This window comes from Cimex lectularius, unplaced genomic scaffold (genome assembly GCF_000648675.2).
Source record: "Cimex lectularius strain Harlan isolate CLEC.00 unplaced genomic scaffold, Clec_2.1 scaffold127, whole genome shotgun sequence".
Classification (NCBI taxonomy): Eukaryota; Metazoa; Arthropoda; class Insecta; order Hemiptera; family Cimicidae; genus Cimex; species Cimex lectularius.
The window spans coordinates 564,795-592,755 of record NW_019392770.1 but is presented as its reverse complement, the minus strand read 5'-3'; the positions used below and the strand labels follow the sequence as shown (position 1 = coordinate 592,755).

The 27,961-nt window shown below is 33.9% G+C and overlaps 2 protein-coding genes across 4 annotated transcripts in view; both read right to left on the bottom strand.

Annotated features, from left to right (window-relative positions):
- Nucleotides 1–120: 120 nt before the first annotated feature.
- LOC106664154 (endochitinase) lies at nt 121–15,766 on the bottom strand. Its single transcript, XM_014389605.2, has 11 exons — nt 15,676–15,766; nt 11,908–12,048; nt 10,177–10,340; nt 9,958–10,123; nt 8,749–8,971; nt 3,669–3,792; nt 3,401–3,598; nt 3,256–3,337; nt 2,736–2,947; nt 2,354–2,680; nt 121–350 (listed from the first exon to the last, which is right to left on the bottom strand). The coding sequence occupies exons 2-11, from the start codon at nt 11,972–11,974 to the stop codon at nt 216–218; spliced, it is 1,698 nt and encodes a 565-aa protein (XP_014245091.1). The 5' UTR covers nt 11,975–12,048; nt 15,676–15,766; the 3' UTR covers nt 121–215.
- Nucleotides 15,767–25,338: 9,572 nt separating this feature from the next.
- Nucleotides 25,339–27,961, bottom strand: part of LOC106664139 (lutropin-choriogonadotropic hormone receptor) — a 290,619-nt gene continuing 287,996 nt past the window's right edge. For all 3 annotated transcript variants that reach the window (XM_024227559.1, XM_014389582.2, XM_014389583.2), the window contains 3 exons: nt 27,503–27,676; nt 27,196–27,390; nt 25,339–27,136 (listed from right to left, as the gene is read on the bottom strand). In XM_024227559.1, coding sequence (XP_024083327.1) covers nt 25,644–27,136; nt 27,196–27,390; nt 27,503–27,676 — 1,862 coding nt within the window. In that variant the 3' untranslated portion in view covers nt 25,339–25,643. The remainder of the gene's footprint in view (nt 27,137–27,195; nt 27,391–27,502; nt 27,677–27,961) is intronic.

Sequence of the window (27,961 nt, the reverse complement as noted above, 5' to 3'; positions counted from 1 at the left end):
GTACAAGTTACAGTACAGTACTCAGCATGATGTACATAGTATTTGTTGGATTATATAACAGTAGCAGTAGAAATAATTTAACTTAACTGTAAATGGGTAAAGTAGGAAAAAAACAGTGGATAATTTAAATTAATTTAATTAGATAAAATATAAACTAAATATTGACAACCAATAGTTTTCTAATTGTAGTAAACTGATTATTTAACATCAAATTTTTAAATGCTGTTGTCCTTCTTACATTCAGGCCTATTTGTATTCTCCGGCCAGTCACAGATTTGTAGCTCCTGGTTCCAAGCCGTCCCGGGTTTGCAAGAGAAGGGAACCAACTTATTATGGACACATTGGTAATACTGAAATTTGAGATTTTAGTATAATTTTGTTTTATTTTACATACGTTTAAATTTGAGCAAACTCATCTAAATGAATAACACATTACAATTAATAAAGGTTTTTAGTTGAGATGAAAAAAAGTCAATGGCACGAGAGGGATTCGAACCCACGATCTTTGGCTAGATACGCCGCTGGTCTACCACTTGATCTATCGTGACCTCGATCCACTCGGACATCAACTTCCTATCTCAACCCCACCTTATGAGTTTTCCCTCCTTTTTGCCATTTTTCATCTCAACTAAAAACCTTAATTAATTGTAAGATATTAATTGGTCAAGTGGACCACGAAATTAGTGAATTTAATGAATTAAAATGAAGTACTCTTCACTAAAGCTCTCCGTGGCCATTTCATTTGTCATCGAGAATCCAATCCGATTACATGACATTTGAAAAATGGCAAAAAGGAGGGAAAACTCATACGGTGGGGTTGAGATAGGAAGTTGATCGAGGTCACGATAGCTCAAGTGGTAGAGCAGCGGCGTATCTAGCTGAAGATCGTGGGTTCGAATCCCGCTCATGCCATTGACTTTTTTTCATCAACTAAAAACCTTAATTAATTGTAATGTATTAATTGGTCAAGCGGACCACGAAATTAGTGAATTTAATAAATGAATAACTTGGTTAAGTATACAGAATATGATATTTAATCCTCATAAATTAAAGAGATTTTTATAAACAAAATATTATAGACAAAAGTGAATGGTGCCAGGAAAAGAAACCAAATCTTACAGCTCTAACCAGACTTAATCAGGAAAACATTTTAAAGTGGTCAAAATACTCAACGAGTAGTTCTTGACTGGTTATGTACTGGTTATGAGCACAATGGATATGCCAAAGACTCTGTGGTAGCTTAATCCGACCTAATGGTCTTTACGATACTCATACCATTTGATCACAGAATATTGGTCAAAAATAGAACAGAATGGCAGGGGAACTATTAGAAAAAATCCAAAGAATAGCTTGCCTTAGCATCATTGGTGGAATTAAAACCACACATTTACAATGAAATCCTCAGGCTGGAAATAAATGGCAGTGTTTGAGAGAGTCATCTACCAGCAGAAAGAAAACATCGAACAAAGCTGGCCATACCAAATTTTCATGTTAAAATAACTGTCTCTTATCAGTTAAAATACTACACTTTGAAATACCATTCAACATAATAACTGAACAGAGAGCAGGATAAGAAAAGAAACAACTGGAGCTCTTTCATGGTGTATTGATGACTTAAAGAAGGGAAATGGTGTTGGAATTGGCATAAAATAGACAAGAGCATCACATGGCCCTCAGTCCCAACACAACTTTCAACCCGAATTGCTAACTGTAGAAACATGTGCACAAGAAATAAATAATCCCAAGGGTGCATACATAATAATACGTTTAGATAGTCATGCAGCTCTAAAGGCTTTCCAAGCCTATGAGATAAACTCAAATCTTATCTGAATACCCTAGAAAAACTGGAATCTACAAACAACCTAACCCTAAGGTGGGGGAAATTTTAGGTGAGGCAACAGACAATGTTAGGTTACTAAAGAACACATGCCAGGCATGTGACATGCAGAAAGACTACTCGCAAAACCAACCCAATGGGAGAAAGAATTCCTACTCAACAGAAAGGAATTTAAAACCCTAACAGGTAAAAAATGGCTTAATTAACTATTAATTGATGACCGATGTTAACTATGTCTAGAGGAGCATAATCTACGCATAGCTAGGAAAAGGTTATGGTACTTAGGACAGCCGCTATTGAGCAATGTAAACCTTGATACAATATCTCTGAGATGAATTCCACCCTTTATTAAAATAAACGAAAGATTAACTGTAAAAGATGAAAATCCTTACAATTAAAAATGGAGAAAAATGTGAGTCAGAGACACTGAATATCGTGGAAATATCCCATTATATTAGTACACTAGTAATAATAGACTATACTACAAAAAGAGATATTTCTAAAGAAATTATTTACCTTACTGCAGTCTGTCTTATGAGGGCTGTAACCTTCAACAGAACATTTAAGCTCTGAATTTTCGTTTTCCATGCTAGAATCCACTGTACTTTCTGTACTGACTGGTGATGGCAAGGGAGAAGAGGTAGGGGAGGGCATTTCCGTGGTGGAAGAGAGAGTCGTCGAAGAGTCAGTCGTCGTGTGCATGGTTGTTGTGTGCATGGATGTTGTGGCCATGGATGTTGTGGGCATTTTGGTGGTCGTTTCTGCTGGCCTCGATGTTGTCGGTTTCGGTTTAGGTTTGGAACCACTGGACGATGCTGTGCTCGGAGGGCGGGCCCATTCCGGCTGAAAAAAAGAAGACATTTAAGATAGACTAGGAGCGTGATGATCAACTGCATACCCTGGGTGTTGTTGTGACAGTCGGTTTGGGAACGTGGTAGTCCTTCATTTCTTCCCAGAGCACTTTGATGAGGGGGTTCTTTTCACCGCAGACGGCATTGAAATCGTCCATGTCGATGGCCCAAACCATAGCGCCAGCATATCCCTTTGTTTTTAACCAATCCATTTTTATCTTCAAACTCGTCGTGTTCTCATACCCAACCCATTGAGTTCCTTGGATATAAAAGAAATTACGAAGGGACTGATGTAACTATAATTTGATCATCTCCGTAAATCCTGATCGTAGGAAGATAGCAAACTAGACATAACATTTCGTTTGGATGTTCCACCTATCCTCAATGCTTTGGTCTGTTGGACGTGTTCCAGCTTTAAAAAGAAAAAAAAAAAAACAGCGAAAATAGGCAGAAGATGGTGCGTTGAGGACAGATGAAAACAACGAACATAGACAAACCAGGATTATCAGAAACAACCAAACTATCATCAACTATTATAACACATTTTAAAGGTACAATGCTGGATACCTTTGTATGCATAAGGGCAGTACCCAGCGTCATCCCATTTCTGAGTCCATCCACCGTCTTCTTTTTGCAACTCCATACATATCTAAAAGAAATTAATATAAAATTGTCCAATATATTAGCATTTTTTTTTGTGATCAACCCCGACCTCATAATACGACCAAAATCCTTTCGCTTTCGTGAATGGAGCAGGTGCGCCGCCTCCGGCCTCCTTGTTGATGTAGGTACCAAGACCGTGGTTGGTGTTGCCCTGGCTGAGAGTGAAGGATCTTCCGTAGAACGGCACTCCTACGACAAGCTTATCCGGAGAACACCCGAAGTCCACCCAGAGTTGAAGGCCGTCGTTCTGAGGGATGAGCATGGAAATTGTTTTAATTGTAGAAGGAAATTTTAAAATTTAGATGAGGCCTACTTACGACGTTCAGTTTCTCATAAGCATACTGATCGTGAGGACGTTTGTAAAGGGGGCTGTGGACATCAGCGAAGCCGGCCCAGTTGCCTCTCAAATCATAGGCCATGACATGGACAGCATCCAAATTACTATAAAATAATCCATATTTAGTCGGCTGTTTTAGCATTTCATTCTGCAGTGTGTCTGAACGACTGACTGGCAACAATCACACTGAAGACGGCGAAATTCTTTATCTATGGACTGAGCCACATAAATGATGATGATTTCTTTAAAGACCACACCTAGCCCAAAAATATAACATTGGTCTATCGAGGTTTATTTACATTTTTTCTGTCAAATTACACTTTTTCGCTTCAAATTAAGCTTTTTTACTTCCAAATTATTTTTTAAACTTCAAATTCACCCTTTTTATTTCAAACTAACTCTAGTTAATTTCAAATTAATTCTTTTAAATTTCAAGTTAGATTTAAATTAAATCTAATATTAAATTTAAGTTTTAAGTTAACTTCAAATCAACCTTTTTAAAATTCAAATTAACCTATATTTAATTATAATATAAATCTCATAATTCTACAAATTAACTCTTTTTATTTCAAACTAACCCTTTTTAATTTCAAATTAATCCTCTTAAAGTGCGTTCTTTATAAAATTACAAATTAATTTTTTAAACTTTAAATTAACACTTTTTATTTTCTAATTAATTGTTTTAAATGTGGTTATCCTATATTTAATTTTAAATTAATTTTTTAAACTATAAATAAATAAAAATAATAAATAATAAACCCTTTTCGATTTCAAATCGATCCATTTAAACTTCGTTAACTTTTTAATTTTTCAGTAATTTTTAAACTTCAAATTAACCTTTTTAATTTCAAATTAACCCTTTTAAACTTCAAGTTAACCTATATTTCATTTCAAATTAATCTCATAAAACTATAAATTAACACTTTATTTCAAACTAACCCTTTGTAATTTCAAATTAATCTTCTTAAAGTTCGTTAACTTTTTAAACTTACCAATTATTTTTCTAAACTTTAAATTAACCCTTTTTATTTTCTAATTAATTGTTTTAAATTTGGTTATCCTATATTTAATTTTATATTAATTTTTTTAAACTATAAATAAACCCTTTTCAATTTTAAATCGATCCATTTAAACTTCGTTAACATTTTTAATTTTTCAGTAATTTTTAAACTTCAAATTAACCTTTTTAATTTCAAATTTACCCTTTTAAACTTCAAGTTAACCTATATTTCATTTCAAATTAATCTCATAAAACTACAAATTAACACCGTTTATTTTAAACTAACCTTTTGTAATTTCAAATTAATCTTCTTAAAGTTCGTTAACTTTTTAAAATTACCAATTATTTTTTTAAACTTTAAATTAACCGTTTTTATTTTCAAATTAATTGTTTTAAATTTGAAGTTATTCTATATTTAATTTTATATTAATTTTTTAAACTATCAATAAACCCTTTTTAATTTCAAATCAATCCATTTAAACTTCGTTAACTTTTTAATTGTTCAATAATTTTTAACTTCAAATTAACCTTTTGAATTTCAAATTAACCCTTTTAAACTTCAAGTTAACCTATATTGAATTTCAAATTATTTTTTTGAATTTTTAAATTCCCTTTTTATTTCAGATAAACTCTTTTAAACTTCATATCAACCTACATTTAATTTCGAATTGTTTTTTTTAAACTCCAAATTAACCCTTTTAAATTTAAAGTTGTTTTTATTTCCAATTAATTTTTAAACTTCATTTAATCTTTTTTTAATTTCAAATTAACCCTTATTAAACTTCAAGATAGCCTATATTTAATTTCAAATTAATTTTTTAAAACTTCAAAACACTATTCGACTTCTACTGTTTCCTTGAGATATCATCCACCGAGGCCCTGAAGTACCCTTGGGTGCAAATTGGTGCTTAACAAAATGCCTGAGCAGAGCAGAGGAGCTCACCTCGTCAGGTTGTGAAGATGGCTCATGTCGGAACGCGTCATACCAACGAAGATAGGCAGAGGAAAATGATCGGTAACGACCAAATACAGGTTCATCAGACTTCAGAGTCAATCCTTCACTGACACTTCGGTATAAATAAAATAAAAAAACCGATTATTTAATTTTCAATGAGTTGATTATAACGGTACATATTTACAAAAAGGCAGGAACCAAATATAGATAGTAAGAAACCTTTTAAACTACTGGGTTAAAAAAAACCCTTTAATTATTCAGAAATCGTGAGATGCGGTCTGGTGTGATGTAGGTTTCAGAAAAACATTTTCTTTATCGTGCCAACGTTTCGATCTTTATTAAGATCATCTTCAGGGCCTAGGATTTACGAACATTGTTTACATTTAACAAATACATTTAGGATGTGGAAAAGTGAATTTATACAATGCAAAATATATTTTTTATATTCAATCAATGTATTTCTACTCACTCAAANCACGATAAAGAAAATGTTTTTCTGAAACCTACATCACACCAGACCGCATCTCACGATTTCTGAATAATTATCGATTAACGGTCACTAATCACCACACAAAAAACCCTTTCTTGATGTCAATCTAAAGAAGGATTAAACGCCTTGTGTTGGAAAAGTTGTTAAGTCCACTATCTGCTTAGCTCTTAACGATGTAAAGAGGTCAGAATACCTTTCTAAGCTTGTATATGCTTGCTACAGTTCAAAAATGCTTTCTACATTTCATAAAACTTCAGTCAATTCTCCAAAAACTTCTTTGATAATTTTTGTAATCGACAATCAGAAAAATGACCACTGATATATAACAAACTTTACTAGGGTTTAGAACCTTTCAGAAAAATAGGAATTGTTTTTGAGAAAATTCGGATTCGTTTTAGGCTCTTTTAAAGCCCTTAAATATGAATTTTTATAGGAAACAAAATATAAATTTTTGGGCTGCATCAGACGGGGGCTGCTAATTTTTTTCTCCGGTGTACTCTTTTTCCTCTTAAAAATTCGTTCTCCTCTAGGTTTTACACAAATTGAAAGTTATTACAACCGCTTGAAGCTCGATTGCTGTATTTTGAGCTTATGACAACAATGTTTCTACTTTATGCCATTATAAGTGAGAAACATAAGGATGAAATAAAAAAAATTGCTCTAACGTTTCATTTTACATCTACAATTCAGATTTATTAACCGAAGACGAAGTTACGCCATTACCTGGAGTTAATAAAGTTCTAAATTATTATAAAGTATCATTTGGATCAGTGGAATAGTTTCAAACTTATCAACATTTTTATGATTTTCAAAAAAATGCCATGAAAAGATAGGGGAATTTATTTTGTTTATTTTTCAGATGATTCATAACCAAGGTTATTTGAGGGTGCCAAAAACGAACATCGATTTTATTTCTCGCTATTTTTTAACACACTGTTCTAAGTCATATTAAATGCGATAAAGGAAGGCAGGAAATTTTAAAGGGGAAAAACAGCTTTTGATTTTCATGAAAATCTGTATTCCAGAGTTTTTTGGTGTGCGAAAAACGAATATCGACTTTATTTCTCGCTAAAAAAAGAAAAAATAGTTTAACGGTCGGTCAAAACTTTATTTGACTGCTAGCAGGGGGTCGTAGTTGACCGAAAAACAAAATTTGTGACCCTGTGTAGAAACAAAGTCGTTATTGGTTTTTCGCACCCGAAAAACCTCTTGAATACGAATTTCGGGGAAAATTGAAAAATAAAATTTTTCCCTTAAAATTTCCTACTTAACAAATGCCACCGATTTTCCCCCCAAATAACACAACTGTTAATAGCTTATTAACTTCTCCACGGATCAACTGGAAACTTGGACTTTAGGGCCCTGTAAACTACCGATAATGGCACCAACTTGCTCGCCCTAATTAAATCACAAGCGGAGATATAAAATAAAATGTTTGAAGAATTTTTGTTACATTGAACATTAATTTTATCACTTACAGTGTCATTTATTCTAAACATTGTTGACTAACCTGAACACACAAAAGTTCAGCTTTACGACGGTTGTAAAACAATTCGATTTTGATAAAAGTCAGAAGAGTTAGGAATTTTTAATGATTATTTGGAAATCGTTAGATGAGGTCTGGTCTGACGTAGGTTTTAGAAAAACATTTTATCGTGCCAACGTTTCGATCTTTATTGAGATCATCTTCGGAGCTAAAGTGTTTGTTTTCCGTGTAGATGTGTCATTCTTCTGCGTCGTGTTGTGAGTCATCGGCGAGAGAAAAATTCCATGTGAATCCAGCCAAAAAAGTCTATTTTTTGTTTGCTAAGAAAATTCGTATTTCAGGGTTTTAAAGAGTGGTTTAAACCAATCCGAATAGTTTTTTTACAGCAAACGATTTTGGCATACTTTACTGAAAGCTTTTTTTTTGTTTTGTTTTTTAACTTTTTATATAACTATTATCATTTAATACGATTCTGCTTATTATTTTCTTATTCTAGATCAAAAACTAATTGGCTGATATACAATAACCTTGAAATATATACACAACAACGACTAAAAGCATATAATTGTCTTGAAATACATGCTTCAATTACTTTGAAAAAATATGTACATACTCTCTCTCTCTCTCTCTCTCTCTCTCTCTCTCTCTCTCTNTATATATATATATTGCTTCTATGGTCCATTGGTAAGAATGTTTGGATTTGTATCTAACATTTTTTGTTTTTTGACCTCGTTTCACAAAAAAATAATTAAAATGACGTAAATATTTACAGACTCAGTGGTGCTGAATTTGATTGATACTTATTTAAACTGTAAATAAAAAATAAAAACTAGATGCTGGACAGTTTGTCAACAAACGTTTGGATGCCTGAGGTGGAGATAATAACAATAAATTCCGATCATACCAATAAAAAGTATTTTCATGGCCATGTGTATATGCCAAATTTACAAAAAAAATTAAAAGTAATTAAAAGACATGCAATTATAAATAACTAAGATCTCAAGGATATTGACGAACTTTCAATAATTAATATCGACTTATTTTTTGTTCGTTTATTTTCGTTTCTAGATGCTAAGGGAATTTCGAATGATAAAATGTTAGTTGATTATTTAATTTTTATTTTACTTACTCGCAGAGTTCTGGAACGTGGTAGCCTTCATTGAGACGGAACTTGGCGAGGGGCACTGCCATGGTCAGTTCCCATCCTTTATTTTCCGCGTCGAACGCCCTTCGCAGTTCTTCGACGAAATATAGAAATCTGTCTTTGTCTGAGAAGCTTCCACCCCTGTCGGCCGCGCCTGGGTACTCCCAGTCCAAATCGAAACCGTCGAAACCGTATTTGTTCATAAAATCTGAAAAAAACCACGATCTGAATCTGTAACTAATGCGGAACTGGCATCAATCATGTTATTATATAAATTATAATTAAAACGCCAATTTCCACGGGAATGCATACAAAAAAGTATCGCCATATATAAAAAGTTCATCACACCTGTGATGATTACATTTGTATATCTGGGCCGTGACTGCTGGAAGAAAAGAAATAAAGTGCAGAGGGTTATTTTCTGGGCCAGTTGTGGAGAACGGAGCCGTACAGGATAAGAAAAACTAATGTTATGAATCTAGACAAAGAGAGCTTATGGTGGATATCGCAGGGGTAAGAGACCATGAGAAGACCACATTTGAGATGGCTTTAGGGTGTGGAGGACTCGGAAAGATGGAGCGAGGCAGTGGAGAAAGAAGGTTAGTTAGTGACCGGGACGTTGGATAAGGAAAATGTCAACACCCTTCAAAGTTCCCAAAGGTTAGTTAGTGAACGGGACAGCTAGCAGGTTGTCGATATAAAATTGATATGAGGACCAAATGTGCAATCTATGTCATGGTTGCTTACTTATCTTTTGCTCTTTTTTAGTGTGCGTCCTATATTTGGACATTTCGCTTTCAACAGTGTGATTTAGTATGTTCCCTTTTATATGTTCTTTAATAAAGGTGAATAGAGAGTGGCCGTTTTTTCATTGTCTACTATTTTTTTTTTATGGATTGAGTCTGTGCTTTTTACTTCCAATCATTCGTTCTATTTGAATGTCATGGTAAACACACTAAACCACCACTGATGATGGTAAAGAACCGAAACGAATCTGTCAGGCTAAAACCTGGTTCGCCTTGGAATTTTATTTGAGACTAATTGGAAAAAAAGTATTGTAAAGTGGTCGGACACCTCGTCCACGACAGCCAACGACGCTGGACGTTGATTTTAACTGATCAATAAAAAAAGCGGATATTTAGTTTCGTCTGCGTGATCGACACAGCAAAAGAAATGGTTAGTTTTGTCACTTACCAACGACACTTTTGATGAAGCCGTCCCTCCTCTGTTTGACGGAGACCAACTGTGAGTATTTTCTTCCTCCTTCGCCCCAGCCGCCGACAGCGACGGAAGTCTTCAGGTGAGGATACTTGGTCTTAAGCTTAGTGAAATTGCTGAATCCGTTCTGCTCCACGTCGATCTGCAATGAAAACAATTCAGTTTGCCTGTTGTAAGTTTGTGGTTCGCCGTTACCTCTTCGTCGAGCACGAGGTACTCCCAGGTGACGTTGCTGACTCCGATGAAAGAATAAATGACGTGAGTGCACATGTCGCCAGGTATGTCGTCTATCGTGTACTTGCCGATTCCCGGGCGATACACGGCCCAGTTACTGAAGTAGCAAACCACCCTTGCTGCATCTAAACATTTTAGGACACCATTCTGAATTCCAATTTCTCAAATTAAATTGTACTTCTGATGGAAGTTCGGACGAGTCTGTAGGCTGATGAACCTGCATTTTACTTTATTCTCATCACTTTAGCTTGTCTATCATTGCTGTTTTGTATCAACGGTCCTGACAGACCCTCTGGAGATGTCGAGAAGCAGGGAGATCTCTGAGAAACGCAAAAAGCTGAAACTCGTCTTGTACCTTCCAATAGAACACGGCCAGATGATCTGAACGCTCCTGACAGACCCATCATTAAAGATAGCGACAAGCAAAAACGCATCTGACAGCGAATATAGTCAGACAAAAATGATTATAAACGACTACCAAATGATCAGTTGAGTGATCAGTTCGCTAACAAAAGGAATGTTGAGGTCGGTGTGGATAGTGAGATTAGTGATGTAGTAAGGAGATTTTGACGATTTGTCTGAGGACTTTAGATTCTGAAGGATTGGATGCGTTGATGCTGGATGGTTTGGCAGAACCCCACAGTTCCACTCTGTATGTCTAAAATGGTCGCACAAAAGTCTTGTATAAGGTTAGTTTAGTTTTGACGGATTTCAGTCCTAGAAGTCTTCGTAGTTGTAGTCTTTTAAGTCTTATATGGGGGTTCCACGTCATTTTGCTGTCTAGTATAGTCCTAGGTTTTTGACTTGAGTGAAAGTCTGTATCTCTTTATTGTTGATGAACAGTGGAGGGCAGTGCTGTTTTTTTAATGTGAATGTACACTGAATACATTTTTTTTCCATTTAGCCTTATCCTCCACATTTTGCATTAGTCTTCGATATACTCATGGTGTTCTTGGATATTGGAGGTAACTTTGATAGGATTCGAATTAGAGGACAAAATTACGGTATCTTCCGCGCAGGTAGTGATGATCGTATTGAGGTGTGCAGGTAGGTCGGAAGTACATATGATATAAAGGATGGGACCAAGAAAGCTCCCTTGCGGGACGCCAGCTTATATCGGTCTGATTTCCGAAAACTCGTTGCCCTGAATCATTACGATTTAAGTATGTAAAGCATACCTGAGTGCCAGACCCTATCAAAAGTCTATCTAAGAACGCACCCCAGCTTGTTCTTTGTTCTCAAGAGCAGAGGAGATGGTGTCGACAACTCTGAAATCTTGTTGGATCGTAGAATGGTGGGGACGGAAGCCGAATTGGTTCTGGGGAATTGTTTTTCGTTGGTTTGGTGATTGTTTAGAGTAAGGAGTACTGGAGAGTGATTAGTGAGCCACTTAAGCATTGGATTGATGTGAAGATGGATCCTACGCCAGACAAAGAAATCTGGGAAACGATTGGCGTTAAAAAAAGCAATAGGCGAGTTGGTTATGATAGATTAAGGAATAATTTTCTATAAATATTATATTTTGGAGGAGACGTCAACGGGAATTTGCGACTCGTGGGTGTTTGGCACTGAAATCTCCCCCAGCCACGAAACGTCGTCCGAGGAAGCGAAGATGGATTTTTAATTTGGGGAAAAAACAACTTCCGAATCACATTGACTTCATAGCAACATTATATTTTTTTAATAACTCACTTGATGATACGTAGCTCACTCCGACGATGCTGAGGAAGACGAAGGCGCACAATGACCACTTCAACATGTTTGGCGAACTGAAAGCTTGTCTACCGGCTGGAAAGAGTTTATATAGTCGGTTCAATGCCACTGGGAGACAACCTGGGACAATGGAATTACACCTTAAGAATATCAAAATTGGAAAGTAGGAATCTTACTATGGTCGGAATGCTGATTAACTCACAAGGGGGAGCTACGGACCTGGGATAAGAGATTTTTACCTAAACTCTTTTTGGTGAAACTAGGCAGAAAAATGTTAAGATTTTTAAAAAAAAAGTAAGATTCGAGTCCGAACTTTCGTCCCAATCAATGTTAGGAGCTTAAATTTTCTGTAACAAATATAATTTAAATATTGCTTTCAGTCTTCGTTATGCATTTCAAGGTGATTGTACAGAAGATTTGTTTTTTGACCTAGGATAAGAAAATAATAAGCAGGATCGTATTAAATGAGATCTGATATAAATTGTTACCAAAACCGAAAAGTCACTTCCAGTAAAGTAAGCCAAAAAATTTTTTGTTGTAAAAAAACTATTCGGATTCGTGTAAAGCACCGTTTAAAGTCTTGAAATACGAATTTCAATAGCAAACAAAAAGAATAGACATTTTTGGCTAATTCACCTGGTTTGGATTTTTCTCTCTCGCCGATGACAGTTGTAGGACTTAAAAATTCATAACTCTTCTGGATTTTATCCAAATTCAACTTTGTTCCAAACGTCGTAAAGTTGAACTTTTGTGCTTTCAGGCGGCTCAACAATATTTAGACTATATGACATTGTAAGCGATAAAATTATTGTTTAATTTTACAAAAACTTCAAACATTTTATTTTATATATCCGGTTGTGATTTAATTACGGAGGCCAAAATTTGGCCATTATGGATAGTTTGCAGGGCCCTAAACCCATGTACAGTTTCCTGTAGATTTGTGAAGTAGTTGATGGAAGTGGATTTAAAAAAATATTTACAAGGATTCGCAACAGCAGGGAAAATATCAACCCCCGAGGTGCCGGTGTTTTTGGAAAAAAAAGTAATTACGTCGGGTTCGAATGCTGGGCCTAAACCGTGTGGCCTCTAGTTTATATGTTATCAACAGTTTTGTGATTTTCGGTAAAATCGGAGTCATTTTTAAAACGGGAAGGATATTCGTTTTTCTCACCCTCAAAACCCTTGGTTCGAGAACATAATTAGAAGGAAATTTTAAGGCGATTTTTTTCATTTCCTCAAAAATTTGTATTCAAAGGTTTTTTGCGATCCGAAAAACAGATATAGACTTTGTTTCTACGTGGCATGATGACAAATTTTGTTTTTTCGATGTACTGCCAATGCGACCTACCACTTAGAAGAATATGTTAAACTATTTTTTAGCTATAAATAAAGTCGATATTCGTTTTTCGCACCCTCGAAGACTCTCGGTTATGAATTTTCAGGAAAATGATTAGCAGAAATAATTATTAGCAAGAAATTGTAAGCGAAAAAAAAATTGACCTTCCCAAAAATTTCTATTCAGTTTTTTTGGGATGGAAAAAGCAGATATCGACATTGTTTCTATGTCGCATGATCACAAATTTGTTTTTCGATCAGCTATGGCCACCCTCCTAACTTAAAATATTTTTTAGCGATAAATAAATTCGATATCAGTTTTTTTTCACCCTCGAAGACTCGATTATGAATTTTCAAGAAAATGATTAGCAGAAATAATTATTAGCAAGAAATTTTAAGTGAAAAAAATATTATTTGACTACCAAAAATTTCTATTCAGTTTTTTTAGGATGCAAAAAAAAAAGATATCGATATTGTTTCTATGTCGCATGGTCACAAATTTGTTTTTCGATCAACTATGGCCACCCGCCTAACTTAAAATATTTTTTAGCGATAAATAAAGTCGATATTCATTTTTCGCACCCTCGATGACTCGATTATGAATTTTCAAGAAAATGATTAGCAGAAATAATTATTAGCATGAAATTTTAAGTGAAAAAAAATATTATTTGACTACCAAAAATTTCTATTCAGTTTTTTTAGGATGCAAAAAAAAGATATCGATATTGTTTCTATGTCGCATGGTCACAAATTTGTTTTTCGATCAACTATGGCCACCCTCCTAACTTAAAATATTTTTTAGCGATAAATAAAGTCGATATTCATTTTTCGCACCCTCGATGACTCGATTATGAATTTTCAAGAAAATGATTAGCAGAAATAATTATTAGCATGAAATTTTAAGTGAAGAAAAATATTATTTGACTACCAAAAATTTTTATTCAGTTTTTTTAGGATGCAAAAAAAAACATATCGACTTTGTTTCTACGTCGTATGGACACAAATTTGTTTTTCGATCAACTATGGCCACCCTCCTAACTTAAACTATTTTTTAGCGATAAAAAAGGTCGATATTCGTTTTTCGCACCCTCGAAAATCCTTGGTTATGAATGTTCCAGAACATAATTAGCAGAAAATTTGAAGGGAAAAAAATACTTTTTGGGATGCGAAAAACAGACATTGACTTTGTGTTCTACGTCGCATGATCACAAAAATTTTTTTCGAACAACTATGCCCTACTAGCTGTCAAATACAGTTGTGACCGCCTGACTAAGCAAAGTATGTTAAAATATTTTTTTAAAATTTTTTTTAAATTTTTAGCGAGAAATAAAGTCGTTATTCGTCTTTTGCACCCTCGAAAAACCCTCCTTCGATATAAATTTTAGATAAAATCAAAAAATATTTTTTTCCTTAAAATTTCCCCCCTTTACCTGCTATTTTTTTTCGAAAATCACAAAAATGTGGATGACTTTGAAATTGTTCCACTTGTCTACCTGATGTAATAACATTGAATTTGGGTAAAATTTAGAGGAGTTAAGCATTTTTAAGGGGAAAACTGGGACACAGGAGAAAGACATTACCATTCTGATCCAGTATAAAAATTAATCTTTCGATTGCTATAAAAATTCATATTTATGGTCTTTAAAAAGTGCGTATAAGAAATCCGAATTGCTTTTCTACAAAATAATGTTTTCTATCCTATATTACTGAGAGCGTCTTTTCGTTTTATTTTGTTTTCTTAAACTTTTTTTAATATTTGATCTAATTTAATACAACAATGCTTATTATATTCTTATTCTAAGTCACAAAACAAACTGGCTTATATAATAATCTTGAAATATGTTTAAATTTCTAAAAAAAAATTCTTTGCTCCTAGTGCACAATGACTCGGACAGGGGTTTAATATTTTTCGACCTAGTATCACAAAAAAAGTTCCATTGAAATCGGTGTTCCCTGTCTGTAGCCATCCTTTGTCATTGTTAGGATTACGAAAAAAAATTACAATAAATAATTTGGCTCTTTTCAACTTCCCGGATGTCCAAAATGATAAATTCCGCAAATTAGATGCGTTTTACAATGGGCCCGACATATTGAAACTGGCAGGTACGAAATATCATAATTATTCTTAACAATTGTATTGGAAACCAAAAATCCGTACTTAATTCGAGCATGATAATCAAAAAGAAGCATGTTAGGGGAAATACGTCTGTATTCTTAAGGAATGGTTGGGCATATAGAGTCAAAAAAAAAATTTGCTTCGAGGATGTCTGATTGCTTATTTGTTAAAATTTTTCTGCGGAGTGTTTGGGAAAATGAAAACCTGGATGTCTAAATTTATAAAATATCATCCACGTTTCTAATCGTAAATAGAAGCAGAAGGTGAAGAGGGCAATAGTCGTCGCTGCTGCTTACCTTTCTCCGTAGAAAAGGAAGTGCTCGGAATGACAGACACACTCCGATTGTCGTTGCCTTAGGACGGCGTGGGTTAATAACCCAAGCTCACAAACCGGTTAATCGTGGTCATCCACTATTTCTTATCTGAGGACCGGCCCACATCGGATCCTGTTATCCGTCGGAGAAAAAAAAAGTTTGGACCGGAAAATACGGTTTGTCAAAAAAAGGAGACATTCAGGTACCGCTTGGGGATAGACTGGTGATGTATTGGGTCAATGGCAAGTCTTCCTTTTTTTAGTATCATTCCCATTTCTAAAAAAATGATCATGAATGACAGTCATTTCACTAAACATGTCTAATCTTTCTGTTTCCAGGAGGAAGTTGTGTAAGACACAATTGATCTGAACATTTTTGTCCTGATTTCTAGAGGCACGTATAAAAAAATTTCCTTGCCGTGCCGTAAACTACGTCTTTGAACAATTTTGTCCACATTTTCTCTTGGAACTTTTTCATTTTGTATAATTATGTTGTGTAATCGGTAACTGTATAATTCTAAAAGGTGAGGGATAACGCAACTTCGTTTTGTTAAAATTTAAACTAATATCGTCCATTCTCAAACCAAGGAAAAACTCGAACTCGGTGTTGACAGCGAAGAAATGGAACAGATAACGGCAACATCATGGAAAAAAACAGAAAAACAAGAGGTGTAAAATTTAGACCGGAAGGGTGAAAAAACGCAGACCTGTTCGGGCAGCAACAATTTTTCCATTCCTAAGACAGACATTAAAAATAATTATATTAATGATCGTATGAAATTCAACTTTAATTAAATATTGCAAACATTTTTAAACTCCGTCCAAGAACTTTTTACCCCCGCCAAGAATTTTTCACTCATTCTTCTCCATAACCCAACCGAAACCAGTCCATCTTCCTTCATCAGTCTCTTCCTGTAATGAGTAAAATTCTCGAAGAGCTCCTATTAAAACGCCTATCTCATCATTAGATTCCAAGAAACTATTCCGAGACAACAGTTAATTCCACAATCCATCAATCGGGATGTGTAATTGATTTCGATCTTGAACAGAAGACAGGCACCCAGGCCTCTCGTGAAAGCAAAAGGATATTCTTAAAATTGTAACTGTCTGTTACTGCAGAGTTAGAACAGCGATATCCTTCTATCTTTTCCAAGCTAGTGTCCTACATGAGAGCGTTGTTGAACCTCTCCTTTACACGATATGTACTGCTGACATTCACTCTAAACAATCTCTCTAATTTGTCTGACAAGCAATCTTTTCTCTGCATAAAAATCCCGTCATTCATAAACCTTCAAAACCACTTGCCTTTACATATGGCCCAAAATGTAGGGATGCAACAAAGAGCTTATTAACTACACACTTAGACGAACTGGTGGCAGTGGTAGAGCTAGAATGGGACACTGCAACTCTGGAGGCATATAGACTCACAGCAGCAAAAACAAGCCAGATATCACTACGAAGAAGAATAAACCTTCCTAAACTCCAGGGACACCAGTGCTTCAACACCCAAAAAGTGGACGATTAAAATAATGCAATAAAGAGCCAGACTTCACAGTTAGACACTAAACCTAGAATGTATCAGGACTAAAGCAATCGTAACACTGCTGACTGGATACTGCAGACGTCGGTGGCACATGATTAGAGTCAGAGCAACAGAAACAAGTGATGGCTGGATGCTGAGATTAGTAGTTTCAACTAAGCATTCCAACCTCCAATGAATCCAGTCGCTTCAGTCCAAAATCCTTCAACAAGCAGTCTACTTCATATACCTATCCACATAGATCTCATTAGTCTTTGAAAGCAACCCTGCCATTTTCCTAAAAAAACTGCAGTTCCTCCATAATTGCGCCTCTAACTATCCTACTCAAATCGATTGAAACATGTATATTTCCTGATGCCTGGAAATTGTCTTATGTTGTTCCCATCTTTAAGTCCGGATACAAGTCTCTAATATCTTATTACTGTGCCATTTCCAAACTTTTTCTCATATAAGCAAACTGTTTGAATCAATGGTGTATGACAATATCAACCCTTAATTACAAGGGTAATAACACACCTCATCGTTGATGAGCAACATGGCTTCGTGGCCCATAAATCTACCACATCAAACCTCCTCACTCTTTAATCTGCAATAATCAATTCACTTAAAAGTAATTACCAATTGGACACAATCTATACTGATCTGTCTAAAATATTTGACCAACCAATTACCCATATCACAAATACATCCTCACAGGAACATAATCAGACTAATTAGTGAATTCACTGACTCGAAAACCCTCAAAATTCTTTACTCTTCCTTTGTTAGATCCTATCTTGATTATTCCTGTGTTATCTGGTCCCCACACTACAAAAAAAAAAAAAAAAAATCCAACAAATAGAAAAGGTTCAGAATAAATTTCTAAGATATGCAGCCAACAAACTTAAAATTCCTTGGGCTATACACGACTACTTTAATATTTTGGATTCCTTTGATATCTTAACTTTGGAAAAAAGAAGAATTTACATTGACCTCATCTTCGTTTATATTAACATTTATGTTTTGTAATGAATCTCTATATTAGCTCTTCGAATTATATTTGTAACTGTTGTATAATTTTAATAGGCTTTGTCTGTAAACTAAATAAATAAATTTATGTCTCAAAGATACTGGTGCCCATGGGAAATATTTGGTTTTGGGGATTCATCCTAGTTTCTGTTCTCTGTCCTAGATTTGTTACTAAAAAACACAAGCTTAATTCAACAACTCCTTCAAACCATCGTCCAAGCTTCCTGCTTTGTATTCATCCTATCCCCTCGGACATTTAAATCTCATTTGCCTGTGAAACTGCAAGAAGTCGATATAGTCACCCCAATAAAACATCCCACCCCCTAGTCGAACACCTATCATACCGAACCCTTCCCAACAATCCCCTAAGTCACTTAAAGCGCTGAGGTAATTGAATGATGTTTTCCCCACTTTTATAAATTGTATTATATAAAATCCATAAAGACAAAAAAAATTTCTTCAGCACTACTTGAACAAAAGGATCTTCAGTGAGGTCACAACAGAAACGACAAACTCTTTAAGTCTTTGCCGAGCTTTCGATGGTTATATCATCATCATCAGGGCCTATTTATTTTAGCAAAATATCACTGTTAGAAACATGTTATATCATTAAAAAAAAACAGAATTACAAAAAACAATTATTTATCTTACTTTAACTAGAATGAAAAATGGCAAAAGGAGGGAAAACTCATAAGGTGGGGTTGAGATGGGGAGTTGATGTCCGAGTGGATCGAGGTCACGATAGCTCAGGTGGTAGAGCAGCGGCGTATCTAGCTGAAGGTCGTGGGTTCGAATCCCTCTCGTGCCATTAGCTTTTTTTTCATCTCAACTAAAAACCTTAATTAATTGTTTAACTAGAAGAGTGTTTAAATACATCTGGAGAACAAGAAACTGCATATGTAATAATAATAATAATAATAATAATAATAATAATTAAAATTAGGTGAAGCTCAGTATCTAAAACAATGAACAGGCACTGATGATGATGATATAATCGTCGAAAGCTCGGCAAAGACTTAAAGAGTTTGTCTTTTCTGTTGTGACCTCTCTCTGAAGATCCTTTTGTTCAAGTGTGTGGTGATTAGTGACCGTTAATCGATAATTATTCAGAAATCGTGAGATGCGGTCTGGTGCGGTGGTGATAACTTTTGTTCAAGTTGTTCAACAAGCAGGTCAATACATCATCTCATCTTTAATTTCTTCAGCACTGTTTTAACATGCTATCTTTATATACCCTGTTTCAAACAAATTGACTACATATCTCAGAGAGAGTGGTGTACATTCCCTCAGAATATTTGATTTCGGGGGGACCCAAACCAAATAGGTTCCCTGTACCTTTTTGCGTCCTGGATCCATCATCAACAGATAATATCTTCCTCAACTGATGATTTTATTTCCTGTCCGTTTCTTTTTTGGTACTTAGAAGGCTGGAAAGTTCAGTTGAAATTCAAATATGTTCATGTCTGATTTGAGGTGTTCTTGTGCGTATGAAACAACAGGCTTCAACACTCAGTCATATTTATTTAACACTTATAATCAATTTGTTACTTGTATACAGTGTTTATAAATCATATATGAAAATAGTTTACATACAAAATGTATATCGAAGCTAACAAATTTTTGTCACTTTTACAATTAATATAAATTGTGAAAATAATAATTGCCATGCACTAGTTATATCACAGGAAAGCAATTATGCATAGTTAACAAATGTATGGAATTAATTGATTAAATAGAAGAAAAAAAAATAACAAAGAAGAAAATCAAAAAACACAAGACTATTGCAATTTTAAACAATATCAACATATAAAGAGTAAATAATTAAAAAAAAAAAACAATTATTTAACAACAAGGCTTTTTATAAAATGGACATCGAGTTATTGTTTTGAAATAGAGAGAAAAACATACATCTACAGAAGTTAAATTTTATTTGTTACGCCCACACACATTTACCACAGCCTATACATAGACCTAAATTACAAAATTGAATTATTGTGTGAATACTTATAAATAAACGAGAGTAAATAAATTACCTTAACGTTTAAAATGTATAAACATTACATAAACTAAATTTCAAATAAATAATTAATAAAAACTATTTACATGAAAAATATGATTTCATATAAAAAATGACTATGTTGTTGCATCTGACTGACCGTAACTATTTTGATATATATAATCACCCATAATAATATATCCGTTTACATATGTACAACCATTAAATATCAAAAACACACCGATCATAAGCACAAGATTCCTTGTAATATTTTACACGTATATGTTACACATTTAAAACCGTTTAATTTCCTAAGAGTTACTTCAAATGAAGGAAGAATTTTTATACATATTCAAGATGATCACAAACACTCAAAGGCAGTGAAAACGACAAATAAAAATATACGTTAGGTTTTTAAATTTTAACTTGAGAATATCATAAAAAAAAGACATTTACATTTTCTAACATAATTTTTAATGAGTTTTCTAAAACAATTTATACTACAAAAATGTTGTCACTTTGCTGGATCATATCGAATCTAAAAGAAGTCAGCTTTTGGTCAATATACATTACAGTGACAAAAATTAATTTGATCATTACCAAATCGTTTTAGCCTAGATTGGCAACGACCCCCGCTGGACAAAGAAGTAAATCTCCAAAGTAAGAGAAAGACTTGACAAATTGCGATATAATACACTAGATAGTTTGAATTTGATAAAAAACTTAAATGTAATTAAAATTAAAAAATTCCAAATTTAATATTCTAGTCATTCAATAGAAAATATAAAAACATTTAGCAATTTACTTTTAATTATTTATGATTATTTCTCTATTTAAAAAAATTCATTTTTTCGCAGTGACGCAACAACTGTTTACATTTCAGGTTTTGTGAGAAAACAACAACTGCAATGTCTGCCGAGTGTTGATCTTTTTTAAATTTTGTGTAGGGCATTAAAGAAATAGAGATTGTTTAAGGCGCATTCTCACAATTGAAAGATTGAATCAGTTCATCAATTTACAAATTTCAATAAAAATGGTTTTATTTTTGATTTTCAAAACAGTGAGAATCATTCTTACACATGGTTCTGTCTTAATTTTGTTTTTCAAATTCTGGCATTTTCTGTTCTTTTTATCACAGTTTCTCTCACAGTGCTACATATTGCTAACTTTCTGACCGCTTCCACAACTTTTTTGCCAAAGACACTGCATAGTCATTACCTGGTAATCGGGGGCGATAGGCAAACATTTGTTTCTATTTTATTTTTTAAGTATTTAATGGCATCTGGGCTTGAAACTCATTCCTTTCATTTACTTACTACCTCATCCTAAAATCTTATCTGACACTTTCAAATACCGGAACATACTTTTCCTCATTCACTAGTGTGTGTTCCACGAGGTGACATCCTTGTCCCATCCTCTACTCAGTATACACTATGACACCTGATACAGCCCTATTCACATAGATGAACCTTTTAGCAAATCCCTGGCATTCAGAAACGGTTCAAGAAAAGGATCACACTCAATGAAAGCCAATACTCTGTTCCTCTCCCAATAATAGAAGCAAACAAAAGACAACTTGAGAACAAATCAAAACAAATATCTACACATCAACTATACTGAATCAGAATCAAACTGTGGGTTCAACCAAGCATTCTAACCTCCAAATCCAGTCACACCAGTCCAAAATCCTTTTAACCTTTGCCAAACATATACTCATAGAACTTCAAATCCCACTTATCCTCAGAAAGAATTCTATACCGATGCCTCCTAGACCCTCATCACACCTTTCATCCCAAACCCATCCTGACAATCTTCTAAGATTCCTTAAAGCACCAAAGCCTTCGTGCTTTCTTCTCTAGTGCGGAAATTGAAAAGTGCTGTGTTAGGAGTGTAATGAATTATTTTTACACTCTCTTAATGTGTATCATACAAAATTTATAAATACAACAAAATTGTCTGTAGTGACCTTGCTGTGTGTTGAACTGAAATTGATAAAAAAAAAAAATTGAATAGTGAGAAAGTACCTTTACGGGTATTACATAATTCAAATTCATCTAGTGTATTATTATTAAAAATACTTTCAAAATTTATTATAAAATGTAAATTTGATTGAAAAATCATGTATATTGACAATTTTGATCAAATGCTGCCTGTCTCTATTTTTGTCTTTCTAAATATTCTATCCAATCAAATATATTGTATGGTATGACAAAGAGTGAACGATCTGTGATTCTTAATTTTTAATTAAATTTGTCGATCTTAGAAAATTTTCAATCAGAAGTGAATTTTACTCATTAAAGAAAAAAAAATTGGTCCGAATATACATCGTTTTTAGTTTTAATTTTTTTTTATACATGGAATGTCTAAATGTTAATGTTAATGTAAAAATCTAAAATATTTAATACCATGTACAGTATATAAATATAGAGTTGTGTAGGAAAAATCCGCATCCCTTATACATAGCACCATTATACTTCATCGATATCCCTTTCTAAATGAAAACTTTTTTCTTCTTCTTCGACATAATTCTTACAGAAAATAATTGTATTTTCTTTTCACCTTAGAAGCCAAGTTTATCTATTAATTGACTGCTAATGTAAACAAGACGGATTCAGTTGTAACATTTCGTTACTACAGTTCATCTCGTGTGACATCAAACTTTGCAAATTTCTGTTTCAATGACAAAATCTGTAATTTAAATAACAAATTATTGTATCATAATTAAAAATATTGGCAGTAAAATACCTATTATGTTACTATTTGAAATTTACTGTTTTCAATGTTTAATCAACACGTTTAAAGTCTTGTTATACCTAAATTGAGCAGTCTGACTTTTTAATTTTTTTAAATCTCAATTTATTATTTTCATTATTAATTTACTTTAATTAAGTATGTACAAAATTTTCATTTTATAAATTTATCTATAGCATATCTTCCGTTCATTCAATTTCCACAATACTAAACTAAGAATATCAGTTTAAACACCGTTGGCACCAAAACATTTTTTTTTTGCTAATACAGATGGATTAGTAGTTGTTCTATTGTACACGTAATTATAAAATAATACAAGAATATTCAGAAAATTAGAAAATCTTACAGTTTATACAATGATACATGATGAAATTTCACTGAAATCATAAACTGTACTGTAAATCAAGCAATGTTTCTACATGCCATAGAAAATAAAAATTACATTATCAATGCATAATTCTTTGGTTTTTTTTTTGAACAGTACTATTCGACATGCAGACACGCAATTCACAAAATACACAGCTCCGGTGTACAAGATGCACACAGTTTAGAATTTTAAGATTTAACCATACTTTGGCATACTCAAATTGTTATTAACATCTTTAAATATTTTTGTATGAATATATACACACCACCTTTATAAATAAAGTCTATTTTAAAGTTAAAAAGTAATTATATTCGTTATTTAATTATTTTTTTTTTTTAGATTTATATCTTCAGATATTCTTATTGAATTCCTTTAGAGTTTTATTCTAATCACATCCTTTGTGATTCATAAAATTGTAAACATAAAAAAGCTATTACACATACTCAAAAGGTGTCACTACTAAAAGTTTGACATTTAGCAGAGAGGTTAGGTCATTAAAGATCATTTTGATCTTCCTGCCCTCGTTGGGTCTGTCGTGCTTTAGTTTTTTGCCATCATCAGTATTGTGTTTGATTGGATTCTGTTATAGATGATATTTTTTTTTTTTATATAGAGTACTTGCTCCTGTTTAGTTTATGGCATGAGGAGAATGATGCGATTTTTATGTTTCATATTATTTGAAATAATTTCCATATAGAGAGGGTAGCCACCCGATATCAGAATAATGCTTCATTAGTAGCTGTAGTGAATCTTTGGCTCTCTTGTTCTGGTTTTTGAAGGAAATAGGACTATATTATTGCATAAAGTACTGATAGGTATTTCATGCTGTATATGTTGAGAGTGAATGTATTAAAGTGAATGTGCAGTGAGAGGGTTGATAATGGAATATTTATTACCCCCCGAGCCCTTAATTACATAAATAGAATTGTTAAGATTTGTGTTCCACTTAGTTAAATACATTCCTTGGCTTTGTACAGAGAGGATATTAAAAGGTTGGATGATAGATGAATTCCATGTTAACTGTTTCGTGTGAATGCATTTATAAGCATGAATGTTTACAAGAGCTTTGAGGGCGGAATATCAAGCAACCCCCTTGACCCTACGGCTAGTCAGTGTACATCTAGCTGTTTATAAGTGTAAATTGAGTAAATTCCGGGATAGGCAGAACAAAATGTTTGACAATGACCAAATTACGCGTTCAACATCCCGCATCATGAGGAAATCTCACGTTTTAGCAGTGTCCAAACTGAATGAACCATTAGATGTCTTTCAACCGTATTATTTGATTATTTACTTTTAAACAGTCTAGGTCATATAAATAATTGAGTATGAATTTGTTATAATAATTCTAATTAAAATGAGTTTTATTACATGGCGCACTTTTATAACGAATAAAACAGGCACGTACACTTGAATTTCATATCTTTAGTTTCAGTTTTACTCTTGTAATGGAATAATAAAATAGTGATCCAATTTATATGTAATTTATTACCATCAATTTAACAATTGACGTAAAATTTTTGTGTTTGATAAATTTAATGAAATGAAACTTTATCTGAAAATCTTTTAAATATATATAATTATTGTTTCATTGTTCATCTTTTCTAGGAGGTCCTTTTTCATATAGATTTTTTTTTAAATTTGGTCTCTTTCCTTGGCGGGTTGGTCTATTGGAACGCCATCTTGATTTGTGGGTCTGTCAGTGTTGAGGCAAAAACAGCGAGGAAAGGCGAACTAAAATGTCAGGACCAAATTTCAGGTTCGTGGAGAAATCTCATAATTATGTTAACGATCAGATTTTATATGTTAAAAAAAAGAAGATTTAAGCTGGTAATAAGTTAGTTTTAGAAAATGGCTATTAAAATCTAATCCATTTTTTTCATGTCAAGTTTTTTTTAAATTTACACCTACTTTCTTCAGCAAATTATAACAACGACCTTGGCGGCACACTACCTTATAGTTGGTATAAAAATATAATAATAAGAAAAAATAGACCACTATTTATTTTTCACATGGTGTGACAACTGTATAAACGTTTATTTCAACTTGTAACTGAACAATCTAGTTATTTATCACTTCTATCTGCTAGTTCATTACGAATATAAGAGAGGAATCAGATAACAACAAACAAGGAACTCTAGTGCAATTAAAAACTATTTTGCCTTGATAGACTTATAAATTAAAAAATAATATATATATAAACCCAGAGGTTAAATTATTTAAGTGTTAGTTTAAAAAAAGTATGTCGCAATCTTTGATGTATTTTGTAACGGAATCAAAATTTTAAAATTAAGGCTTGTGTCGATTTGAATTTTGTTCGTTATGCAGAAATGATGAGGACATTTGACTAGGATTAGGAGATGTTTCTGCACTGGCATGGAGGATCGCATAACAAGGGTTTTCATCTTCATGTTGTACGCTTGTTTCTGCAGCAGACGGGATCGTTGTTAAAAAGCGGACTGTAAGCCTTGCCGGTGATCCTGGAATGTCATCATCTTGAACAGCACTTTGTCTTGTTAAACGAGGCTTTGACCTCGTTTCACTAGAATTACTCGAACGAGACACTCTCGACATGGTTGTACTGTTAGTCGTGGCTGATCCTGATGAATCGTTCCTTGAGCTCGATAGGTTTGAATCTTGGGATGTTTTCCTCGTTACTATCCAAGAAGAAGCCCTCCGTTTTGGATCTAAAAGTCTCATAGGAATACCACAATGGTGGTGATTTTGCCTCCAGGAATCCGATCTGCTCGAGCTGAAGTTTTCACTCGATGATACTGAAGATGCTCTTTTGTGTTGTTTCTGTTGAATCTCTGCAATTTGATAAGCATACTGATCGGATCTCGTTCGATGTCTAGAGCTGCTGTCCCGATGTGCACAGACTGAAAGCCAACGCAATTTATTGGCAATCCATCGCGATGGTGTTGTTTTAGAGCTTGAGCTATCGCCTAACAGTTTAACGTTGCAGCTGCATGGTTGATGAGCTTGCTGATCTCGGGACGATCTGTCAATCAAACTGTTTGTGTTTGCTGGAGTTTGACGGTTGCTGAAGTTCGAGCTATGGCGGCATCTTCCTATTCCCCTTGTAACTCGAGATTCCTCAATTGCTTTACAAATAAGTACACAATCCTTTTTGAACTGTTTTGTCAGAATTGCATAAAGAAACGGATTGCAACAAGAATTTAAAGGTAAAATAAAGACTGTGAATACTTTTGCCTGCTCGAGGCTGACTAACTGAAGGCCGAACGCGGCGGTCAATGAGAAAAACGCTATAGGCGACCAGCACAAAAAATCTGTGAAAACTAAAAGAGCCATCCGTTTTGCGATCCTTGAATCATTGGAGTTCCATGCCTGCGATCCTCTAATTGCACAATACATTTTTAAGTAGCATCCCATTAGTATAAGAAAAGCGATACCGTTAATAAACATTAAAAATACCACATATGTCAGACTCCAAGTTGTACTCGTCTCGAAAGGCAGACAAGTAGCAAATTTTCTATAATCAGACACTCCGACTAATGGCAACGTTGCCATTATTATAGCAAACGTCCACCCACACAACATAATATAGGCTGCGTGTTTCAATGAGAGACGTTTATTGAGATGCATGGCATGTGTGATGGCATAATTTCTTTCCAATGTGATAACAGCCAGTGTGTATACTGATAATTCAGAACTCAATACACCTAAGAACCCTGCGAGTTGACAGCCCGCTGACATCTGCCAAGGTATGGCATACATTTCGAATTCTCCTAGTGTAGATGCATCGACGACAGCTAGCATACCTAAAATTTGAGTTCTCATTGATTAAAAGTTATAGCGTTTCTTTACTAAATACACTCACCTAAGTAAACTCCCATAAAAAAATCTGCAGCTGCTAAATTACACACAAGGAATCGTGGCACGTCAATTTTGCTTCTAGAGAATATTAAGACGAACACAACAGTTCCATTTCCAAGCATGGCCAATAAAAATACAACCCATACACCACATCTGAGCGTCCACCAATCAAATAAATCAACGCAAGGTAGAAATGGACCTAAAAAACATACATAATTAAATTTATTAGTTTAGAAGATAATATTTGCTTGATATGGGCAGTCCTAGGTTTCACTTACATCGCTATAAAACAACATTTATTTATAGTTTACCTGGGGTCGGCAAGCATTGAATTCTACCAGGAGGTGTGTCTGTCTGTTTATTAATGTCTTGCTCTTCAAAATATTCTTCAACATACGCCGGTAGGTTCCCCGGGTAAGTGAAGTCAGTTCCAAAATTATCCCACAATTGGTTTATTTGTGTTCCGAATTTTTTGCTTAGATTTTCTACAAATATGAATACAAAAATAACATAAAAAAAAATAACATAATAAAAACAAAAATTTAAAAAGTATTAAACAAGTAACAATTATTTAAAAAAGAAGTGCGAGTGAGTGCGAGTGAGGTCTTGTATGAATGTAATTTATTAGCATGAATAGGATGGATTCTTTTCCCCAATTTTCCTGGTGAATTCTCTGGGGCAGTGAAAATATAATTTATTAGATTCACTAATTTTGTGAAAAAGGTTTCTAAACCTTAATTAATTGTAATATATAAATACTCAATTAATTA